The following is a 10,806-nucleotide window of genomic DNA, read 5'->3' on the forward strand; positions in this document are numbered from 1 at the left end:
TAATGCAGGAAATGATTATGAAATGAATAGTGTAAACTACTTTTTGTATTTTTCAAATATATAGAAAAGGGTGAGGCTTTTGATGCTGGTTACAAGTTGCAGTTCTGTGCTTTCAAATTGTAGCTTCTATGACTTCCATGTTCAACTGCCTAACCCTTTTGTTTACATCTAGCCAAAACAGATGGTGCCTTTAAGGCCTTTCTGGATGCTCGAAATCCCACAAAGCAACACTCTTCTACGCTGGAGTCGTATCTCATAAAACCTGTTCAGAGAGTGCTGAAGTATCCTCTGCTTTTAAAAGAGCTGGTGTCTCTGACAGATAACGAGAGTGAGGAGCACTATCATTTGACAGGTAACTTCTTCCTTTCTTCTGCAGGAATTACTATGGGTTAAGTTTTATTTCCAGCCCTTTCTGAAGATGCAGGTAGCCATTCTGGTAGATATCACAGAATTAATTTAAACTTAGAGAGAATTTCCTCCCTCTTCTTAAAAATAAGTAGCTTTTTTGTGCTTTTAGCAAAAAGTCCTACTTGGTATTTCCAAGGCCTTCTGAGAAGCAGATATGCCCAGGATTTGCCATGACAAATAGGACTGGGGTCTTTCTCCTCAGTTTTTGCACAGGAGCACGTCAGGTCAAAGCGTTGCTTCCCTTCCCGGCTTGGGAAACACTGACCAAAGCTCCATCTGGTGGTTATTATTCAGTTCTTGAAACGTGTCAAAGTTTAACCAGCGCCACAGAAGGAAATTTTAGTTGTTTGAGGTTTGGCTGAGACTCCTGCTTGTGTAGAAGAGATCTGTGTCAAAGCTCTGCAGTCTTCCCAAGTAGAAAGACTTGTCTGTCTAATGTATATTAGAGTTGATTGCTTTTCTAGGCTCACCGTGGCAAATTCCAGTTCAGGTCTGTCAGCACCTGGTGAATGAAAGTCTAGAGGTTTTATGGATTGATTGTCATTTTAACAAAATAGATTCAGGCAAAATACACCGTCAGCAAAAAGTCATGAGGCTGTTACTGACTCAAAAGGGAGCTTCTAATACTGTTTCTTTGCCCTTACAACCAAGCTGGGGCTGACTTGCGGGTCAGGGTGGATGCCAAACTGCTAAAAGGCTGCACCATTAAGAGTTGGCAGGACCTGAGAAACTAAGCGCCCTTCTCTAACTCCTTTCTGAATTAACACAAAAGTCTAGTGAAATCTAGTGTCATTCTTGCTTAGAAAACAAAATGTAAACAAAGCCTGGCCACCAGCATTTAATTTCGTGGATACAATCCATGAGGAACTTGTACAACCTGGCATTGTACTTTTTTGTCTGTTCTGTGGTGAGCCAAGTGGAATTTGTTTCTATGAAAGCTGGTCAGGTGACTCAGCCTAGTACGGGTGTAGATTTCTCTAGGAATATTGATATATTTGGGGAGTCATCACTAGAATGCTTCTTGCAGCCTTTTCAGGCACTTGAGACACTAGACAAGCATTTTTCACTTACTCTGATCAGGAAGTGTACCTTCTACTGGTGCTATGAGGAAGCACTGATAAAAAGCTAGAATTTTGTTCACCAAACCTTGGGAACACTGCGTCAGTTTGCCTGCCTCAAGTGGAATTCATTAGAAAAATGTAATGTTTAGAAAATACAATTGAGTTACATAGCTGTCTATGAAATTTTTAAACCTTATAGAAGCGCTGAAGGCAATGGAAAAAGTAGCAAGTCACATCAATGAGATGCAGAAGATCTATGAAGATTATGGCACTGTATTTGACCAACTGGTTGCAGATCAAAGTGGAACAGAGAAGGAGGTAAGAGAAGGAACAACGTGTTTTATTCACGCCTGAAGCATTATCTCACTTGCATGTCAGGTGTTTTATCTCTTCCTGAAGTAATTTTGGGAACTTAGTTGAGCTGGGTTTCCTCCATTCTCCTTTAATATTTTGACTTCCATTTCATATCTGCCTGTCATGTTTCTTTTTGTCAGTAGGTTACGGTAAAATTTTCAGACAGCTGCCAGAGCCACCTTCCAGACTGGCAGGAATTGCAAGCAGGAGTAGACATAACTCTCAGTAGGAAAAATCCTCCTCTTATCAAATGTTGCAGATTATCCATGCCCCAAGGCATTCGGATTTTATGCCACGGAGTTCTTAAGATATTTTTTTCACCCGTATAAATGAAAATGGCAATTTGAGGGATTTCACATTAAGGTCTGTTATTCTCATTCTCTACACTTCCAGTGCTGAGGCATCCACGGGTATTTGTCAGAGCACAAACCATGAGTTAAACAGACTGTGTGCCTGCATCTCCCAGAACTGGGGCAGCAAGGTCTCAACTTAGCTATTTACATCAAACGATTACTACACAGATCAAATCCGTAAAGGTGAAGATCAGATATGAGAAATGCCGTCTGAGTTGTTTTATTTCCTCCAAGTAAAAGTCAAATTGTCTCTGTTGGCTACCTGGTTTCCCATCATTTACGGGGAAATTAAACTTGATAGCCTGGGAGATTCTTCACAGTGTTATGTTGTGTCCCACAGAAGAAAGCAGCCTCAGAGTACAAGACCTCCATTAATTCTGCATTGGCAGTGTCATTAGTACTAATTACTCTATAGAAATTAAAGATACTTACAGCTAATAAATCAACGGATTCACAACCAGCTACATGTAAGTGACAGTTCATCAGATCAACTTAATATTCTGCTAAGTTATTAATCACAGAATCATAGAATGGTTTGGGTTGGAAGGGACCTTTAAAGGCCATCTAGTCCAACCCCCTGCAAGGAGCAGGGACATCTCCAACCAGATCAGGTTGCTCAGAGCCCCGTCCAACCTGGCCTTGAGTGTTTCCAGGGATGGGGCATCCACCACCTCTCTGGGCAACCTGTTCCAGTGCTTCACCACCCTCATTATAAAAAATGTCTTCCTTACATTTAGTCTAAATCTCCCCTCTTTTAGTTTAAAACCACTACACCTTGTCCTTTCACAACAGGCCCTGCTGAAGAGGTTCTTCTCGTCTTTCCTGTAGGCCCCCTTTAGGTACTGGAAGGCTGCTATAAGGTCTCCCTGGAGTCTTTTCTTCTCCAGGCTGAACAGCCCCAACTCAGCCTGTCCTCATAGGAGAGGTGCTCCAGCCCTCTGGTCTTCTTTGTGGCCTCCTCTGGACCTGCTCTGACAGGTCCATGTCCTTCTTATGTTGGGGACTCCAGAGCTGGATGCAGTACTGCAGGTGGGGTCTCACAAGAGCAGAGGGGCAGAATCACCTCCCTTGAGCTGCTGGCCACGCTTCTCTTGATGCAGCCCGGGATATGATTGGGCGCCTGGGCTGCGAGCACACATTGACAGCTCATGTCCAGCTTAATAGGAGGAACTTCTGTCCAGCTTCCATAACTTAGGGCCTACTACTGTTTATAGTTATCTATTTTAAAAAGAGGATTATTCACACTTTTACTGCTGTAGTGCAGATCTCTCTGCATTTCTCTTTGTACATACAGTAAATACAGAAAACATAGATCCTTAAAGTTATTGATTTGTACTCATTAAAGTTTTGCTTACATATGTGGGTTGCAGCACTGATACTATCTATTGTTATAATTTAATACAGGTGACAGAGCTTTCGATGGGAGAACTTCTGATGCACTCTACAGTTTCCTGGCTGAATCCTTTCCCATCACTGGGCAAAGCAAGAAAAGACCTCGAACTTACAGTGTTTGGTAAGCGTCTTCCTTAATGACTCTCTGCTCTTTCGAATCTAAAGATCACCCCATTAAATCTTTTCACAAAATGAAAGCCACCATCTCCTTTCCCTCTAGCCATGTGATATCTAGAGTAGACTTACATCTGAAAAAAATAGTTGTATTTCATAATATGAGAAATGGAAAGTTTCCATTTGTTTGCTGTTGCTGTTTGCTCTGTGAGCCAACCTCAGCTGCTCTCCTGCCCTGTAGAAACCAGTGGTTTTCAAAAGGCAATATTATCTTTAGAACAGTCTGCTAAACTGAGCTTTCAAAGGAGGCTGGCAGGAAAATTGTGATTTATTCTGCTCTTGGGAACTTAGGCTAACCTCTGCTTTACAGCTGCTGCACTGAAATCCCCACCCAGATTGTTTTAACCTGAAAAATGAATCTGGAAATGAGAGCATACAAACAAGAGTTTTATCTAATAGTATATATATATAATTGATCATTTAATAATTACCTAGGTAATTAAATCCTCCAGTGAAACATCTCAAGCACTTGCCCATTTCTTCAAAAATATTTCTAAAAAATGTCATTGAATAAACACCTACAGAACAACTCAGGTGGTTGAGAGACGAGTTTCTCTCAGGGCTGTCATGCATTCCTTCTCCGGCAAGCGTGACAGGTTTGGGGAGAGGATGCTTCTCACAGAAATAAAAAGAGGAGCTACCTCTGAGGTTCCCTGGATGGACTCCACAGTGATACACATTTGCCAGACACTTTCCAGCAGGACATGTACGAAGGAATGGCAGACTATTCGTCTGCTACTTGGGAAACCAAGTTTTATTCTCACTTCAAACGCGATGTGGGCAGCTTAAAAAATGCACCTAGTACGTGGAACTGAGGGAAACTGCCAGGCTCTGGGACAAAGGCTGTGCTTGCTATGGCTGCATCCTGGCTTCATGTCGGGATGAGGAGGAGGGGTAATGGTTTTAAAATAGAGGGAGGTAGACTCAGATTAGACATTAGGAAAAAAATTTTTATATTGAGTGTGATAGAACACTGGCACAGGTTGCCCAGAGAGGTGGTGGATGCCCCATCCCTGGAAACGTTCAAGGACAGTTTGGCCAGGGCTCTGAGCAACCTGATCTGGTTGGAGATGTCCCTGTTCCTTGCAGGGGGGTTGGACTAGATGACCCTTAAAGGTTCCTCCCAACCCAAACTATTCTATGATTCTGTGACTCAACTGCATACCATTGCCCCAGTCGCCTCTTCCACTGGAAGGAAACGTGGATGCAAGAGCAGAGATAGAGCTCTACTGCCCTTGAGTTCAGTCTGGGATCCAGGACTGCTCTGCAGAGCCATCCCTTAGTTCAGCTGCAGCTTTAATGCTCCCATGTTTCTGTTCCTCCTAACAGATGAGAGAGAACATATCTCTGCCTCCTTGGGGGCTGAAAGATTAGATAAAGTTAGTGAGCCACTCCAGTCACATGTTGTGGAAGCCAGAGAATTCCTGCAAATGGAAAAGTAGGAATTGAGATGTTTGAGTTTCCAACTAAACAAATGCTGAGCTGCAGGAAGAACAGACTTGGTGTCCTTTCTCACAGCCCTCTATTGCTATAGGCCCTTCACTCCACTTGAAAACATTCACCGATTACAAAAAGAAAATCTGAACTTTACATCTAAGCTACGTCTGCTGTATTTGTTTATGTGAACACTGCTTCACATACCAGGGGACAGGCTGCTGGTAGTTTCAGAATAAAAGTGCAGGATGGCCTCATCCTAAATGTTCAGAACAAAATCTGAGGGAAAAATACTGCCATTGCATGAACAGGTGTAGGATGAAAAATCCAGTTGTCATCTTAATACAGGCAGGAGCTTTTAAAACAGTTTGCTTATCTCATCATTCACGTTCTTTTGACTACAACCATCAATTGTAGTCCAACCATCCAAGATAATATTTTCCTGTACTATTACACCTGTAATTAAGAGTGTTGCTTTTTTTCTTTCTTTTTTAGTTTTTAAGAGGGCTGTAATACTGGTGTATAAGGAGAACTGCAAACTAAAAAAGAAAATGGTAAGTCTGGTATCAGTGGAGGTGGTGGGTGTTTATGCACAGGATCCTACTGCAGTGCGAGACGGACCAAACTGGTGTTGAAGGGGGAGTGACTGGTGAAATGCCACCTTCCCCTGCTAGGCTGGAATTCTAGCTATCTATCTCAGCTAAAAAATTAACTATCTCAGCCTAAAAGCTCAGTATCTGCGTAACAATAATTTTTTTTTTTTGTTATTTAGTAAGCAGCAGCATCTTCTCTGTGTGAGCCCCATGTTAGTTCTGTCAGGTGGAATAAGAAACATTGCCATGTAGGAATCATTAATTCTTCCAGGTGGCATTTGCGATGGCTGACCTTAAATATAGTGTGTAGGTTAAAGAGCTCTTGACCATCCTGGAAGGAAAGGAAAAGGGGCATTATAAACCTAACCTCCTCTGTCCCCGTTTACAGAACTCGAATGCTGGAGTCAAGCAGCAGGCTGTATATCCCGAATACCAGGGGTGAAGTACTGCACCTTAACAGATGGAGGGGCTCTCAAAGTAGCAGCAGCAGCGACATGATTAATGTATTCTGCTAATCAACAGTCTCCAGGCTCCTCCATGAGAAACTTGTTCCCTAGTAGTACTTATAAGCAAAGTATTATTTTTATCCATTAAAAAGAAGTGCTTTTAAAAGTTGAAGCCATTACAAATTCCAAAGATTGTGTCTATCACCATTTCAACTACAAGCGCGTATTAGAATAATGAAGGAAAGTCTCAGGAATTTAGTTTCTCTTCAGAGGCAGGTCTTTTAAGAGTAACACAAAAAACCCTCACTTCTTTTACTTTTGCTTCTTAGAAATATCCTTGTTGTTTTTCTTTTTGCAGCCTGCTAATGTTCGTACTGCACATAATTATGGTGACTTGGATCCATTTAAATTTCGTTGGCTGATTCCTTTATCTGCTCTTCAAGTTCGACTGGGGAACACAGCAGGTAATTCCCTTGCACAGAGTATAGAACCACAGAATGGTTTGGGTTGGAAGGGACCTTTAAAGGTCATCCCTGCAAGGAGCAGGGAGTACTTTAGGATTGAACACTTTTCTGGGATTCTGCAATGCTGCTACTTCCATATGTCTTTCTGGAGCCTCTGGAAACAGGCAGCCTTACACTGTGTGTGAGCTGACTCTTTTTTTTTTAAATGTGGGAAAGCTGAGTGTGTAATTTGTAGTAGTAGAGGGCCATGTTTTTTTGAGACGGCCTTTGAAGGCTGGAAGGCAGCAAGAAGCAGGAAGAACGCAGGGAAGCAACTCTCCCAAGAGTGACGGTCAGGTTATCAAAGGCAGCGCTAGGCTGCTACAACAGGAGAGCTCAGGGGACTTGACTTTCCTTGACTTTCCTTTTCCTTTTTTCCTTTTCCTTTTTTCCTTTTCCTTTTTTCCTTTTCCTTTTTTCCTTTTCCTTTTTTCCTTTTCCTTTTCTCCTTTTCCTTTTCTCCTTTTCCTTTTCCCCTTTTCCTTTTCCGTTCCTTTCCTTTCCTTTCCACCTTGGGTGACGAGACGAGTTGCTCTACACTGGTCTTTCTGATGCCAAAGGTTTTGTTAAGCATGTACAAAACTGATGTTTCCTTCCACGCACAGGGACAGAGAACAGCTGTATCTGGGAGCTGATTCACACAAAGTCCGAACTAGAAGGCAGGCCAGAAACAATTTTTCAGTTGTGCAGCAGGTAAGCTTTATATGGAGGTTGTATTTGACAAATCATATTAATGGAATTTAAATATTTTCTCCTGTGTGACCTTTGCATCAGCACTTTGAATGCAACACTCACCCTTCGAATGTGGGCACCATGCCAACGTTTAACTGCATAAAGTGTAACAATTTGAAATGGGAGTGAATTTGGTGCAGTGATCAAACATCAGAAATCTGCACAGATACATGATCATGAGTTCCAGCACAATATGGGCAAAGTAACTGTTTTATCAGACTGTCAGTTGGTGTAGCAGAAATTACCCTCTGATGAAGACCCCTTAAGGGGTGATCCCTTGGTACACAAGTTACCTTTCAGGGCATTTTTCTAAGGGGAAGTAACCAAGATCTCAAAACATTAAAGTGTGTGAAATGTCTAAAACCCCATAAAGATGTTAGCTGCAAAACCACTACTAAAGCAACCTGCTGAAAAAAACCTGCTGCACTAACGCGCATCAGCAGAAAGGAGCGGGCCAGATTTTATAGTGCTTTATTTGAGAGGGGAAAATGAGGTTATGTTTCCTTAAACTTGCAGTGACTGTGAGAACAAGACCAACATCGTGAAGGTGATCCGTTCTATTTTGCGGGAGAATTTCAGACGTCACATAAGATGCGAGCTACCCCTGGAGAAAACAAGTAAAGATCGCCTTGTCCCACTCAAGAACCGCGTACCTGCAACAGCCAAACTGGGTAAGAAACATATTCTCAAAGTGAAAAATGGAGTCTGGACTGTAGTGCTGCTGGAAGGTTCACAATTATTAGCATGACTGTAGTGTGTCATGTGCCAGACCCACAAATCCCTCTTTTTTTTTTTTTTTTTTTTTTTTTTGGGGAAGGTGGTTGAGTTTCTTCACAACTCAGTACATGACAAGGGCTAGAGGAGATAAGCAAGCCTGCCATCCCCCCACACTGTATTATCACATTTGATGTGTCATTAGCTCTCTTAAGGGAAGACTTAATAAGGCACAAATTAATTTTGCAGGGAAGAAAGGGACTCCCTTTAGTATGCAGTGTTAGCGTTCTTTCCTGTGGGTTCCCCTTAGTAACTCAGCCCTAATAACATGTAAAGCTAAAAGAACTGGCAAAAGGCAGGGGTCTTACTTTCAATGCACTGAATCTGCATCCCAGCAGATACCCTAATTAAGCACAGGCTTCAGACATTGTAGTTAAATGAGCAGCTACAGTATTTCAAGTTCTCCATCTGATCAGTTGCCTGTAGATTCCCCTGAACATCACAGGAACCGGGACAGTTCAGCTTACGCTTCCAACATGGCCCTCCGGTGCTTGAGGTGCCTGATTCAGTCTTGCTTTCCTGCAGATACGTGTAAATCAGTACTACAGTTTTTGGAGGATTTTGTACGTATCACACATGACAGCAGGCATATAGCCCCAGGGGCAAGTGGGTTGAAAACTCTGACATGGGATCACACTTGGTACCAGAACGCTGACACAAACATCTGACCATCAAATGAGACTACGTACACTGTAATTATAAGTAAGTGGGCTATTGAGAGGGACAGTGTAACCAGCTGAAGTTTGCTGAAAAAATAAAACTGCCTTTTTCCTCTGCACAGCTTCCACGAGGTCCTTGAAGGTACTGAAGAATTCACCCAGCAGCGAGTGGAACGGTGACCCAAGGAAAGGCACCTTCCAGGACTCCGACGAGTGCAGCCTGAGCAGCAGCACCCAGAGCAGCAGCTGCCACACAGCTGAGAGCATACAGGAGCCCAAAAATTCATCTCCTGATAAACACGTGCAGAGCTGTGCATCTGACTTTTCTAATGTTCTGGTCAAAGAATCTGATATTCTCAGTGATGATGATGACGATGATGACTATCAGAGCCTAAAGAAGGGCAGCCCTACAAAAGACATTGAAATACAGTTCCAACGGCTGAAGATTTCAGAGGAACAGAGTCCTGACTCTGAACGGGATCAGGCTGCTGAAAACGAGGAAGCAGACGGCTTCCAGACAGGACAGCATCCAAAGCTGGTGCGTGGCCATTTCTGCCCAGTGAAGAGAAAAGTAAACAGCACAAAGCGCAACAGAGGAACTTTAGTGGCGATGCAAGAACGTCACCAGTCCCTTGACAGTCACTCTGATGCTGCAAACCTGGATCTGAACTCAATTTTAGAGAGAGAATTTAGTGTACAGAGTTTAACGTCTGTAGTTAATGAGGACTGTTTTTATGAAGCCGTGGAGAGGCATGGGAAATCCTAGCTTTCTGAGCAGTATATTTAAAATATTCATTTGAAGTCCACATAAATTCAACAAACTTATTTTGCTTTAAAACTAGTAAATTCATGGAAGCTGCAGGAAAACTACTATCTGATTTTGTGCACTAATACATTTTTTTTTCCCCACAAAAACAGCTGTAAAGGATTCTTAAGTTATTTTAATTTATTGTGGAGCAAAAATAGGTTAAGTTGGCCAAGGTCTGTAAATTAGTTCATCCCTTTCAAGCAGTTATTAAGATGATGTAGTATTCCTGGGGAGGGGAGGGATGGCCTCATTAGTATTTTAAATAATATGGAAAAGGTGCTGGTGAGTGCAGAGGGGATTACAATGGAAAGTAGCATTGCAAAACAAATTTTTCAATACCTTGGGCATTTTATTTCTTTGGTTTTCATTTTTGCTTTATTTAAAGCAGAATTAAGTTATTTTAATGTGTTTTAGTGCACAATAGTGCAGAAATTTCAGTTTTGTAATTTTCAAGATGCTGTTTATACTTTATACATATGTAAATACAAAGCTTGGCCTGTAATCTTTTATTTGACTGTATTTTTTATTTTCTCTACCAGCCTGTACAGTAAAAGACAAATAAGTATTGTACTTAGCCATGTTTTCTGCTTTTTATCATGCTGCTTTTCTCTAGCTGGAGCTTTAAATCCCAAACGCTTTGCTTTTGCATAAATGAGAAGAGCATTATCGCAGCCCTTGAGGCAGTCTACGCACTTTATCCTCCTTTAAGTCAGGCACTTGCGTATATTTATACAAGAGTTTTGGCTTTTGTTTTTTCAATTACTCTGCACAGTAGGATGTTCCAGGATGAAAAAAGCACAGAAACCCGAACACTATCTTACATGCTCAAGCATGAAAGGTATTTTTTCTTATGTTTCAATAATGCACTTTCATTCGTACAAAATTCAATTATTTCAGAAGCATCCCAACTTAATTACGTGTCTCACAACATACTGTGTTCTTGGTATGTGTTCTAGCCATTCCCCTGAAGTAAAAAGAACCTGTAGGCACCTTGTAAGTGGCCTGTCGTATCACTTTTGTCTACAGCTGATGATGGAATGAATAAATAAAATCTGAAAGCCCTCTCTTTCCACCACTTCCTCAAAGTATTTCTTCCATACCTGCACAGACGTAGG

At 41.9% G+C, this 10,806-nt stretch overlaps 1 protein-coding gene across 3 annotated transcripts in view; it reads left to right on the top strand.

Moving 5' to 3' along the window:
• The window catches only part of TIAM2 (TIAM Rac1 associated GEF 2), a 98,502-nt gene extending 87,749 nt beyond the window's left edge, over window positions 1–10,753 (top strand). For all 3 annotated transcript variants that reach the window (XM_086743243.1, XM_086743246.1, XM_086743245.1), the window contains 8 exons: window positions 173–352; window positions 1,669–1,787; window positions 3,581–3,689; window positions 5,672–5,730; window positions 6,574–6,679; window positions 7,324–7,411; window positions 7,967–8,121; window positions 9,006–10,753. In XM_086743243.1, the coding sequence (XP_086599369.1) occupies window positions 173–352; window positions 1,669–1,787; window positions 3,581–3,689; window positions 5,672–5,730; window positions 6,574–6,679; window positions 7,324–7,411; window positions 7,967–8,121; window positions 9,006–9,649 (1,460 nt within the window). In that variant the 3' untranslated portion in view covers window positions 9,650–10,753. The remainder of the gene's footprint in view (window positions 1–172; window positions 353–1,668; window positions 1,788–3,580; window positions 3,690–5,671; window positions 5,731–6,573; window positions 6,680–7,323; window positions 7,412–7,966; window positions 8,122–9,005) is intronic.
• The last annotated feature ends 53 nt before the right edge of the window (window positions 10,754–10,806 follow it).

The sequence above is a fragment of the Chlamydotis macqueenii genome, chromosome 3 (genome assembly GCF_036417535.1).
Source record: "Chlamydotis macqueenii isolate bChlMac1 chromosome 3, bChlMac1.mat, whole genome shotgun sequence".
Classification (NCBI taxonomy): Eukaryota; Metazoa; Chordata; class Aves; order Otidiformes; family Otididae; genus Chlamydotis; species Chlamydotis macqueenii.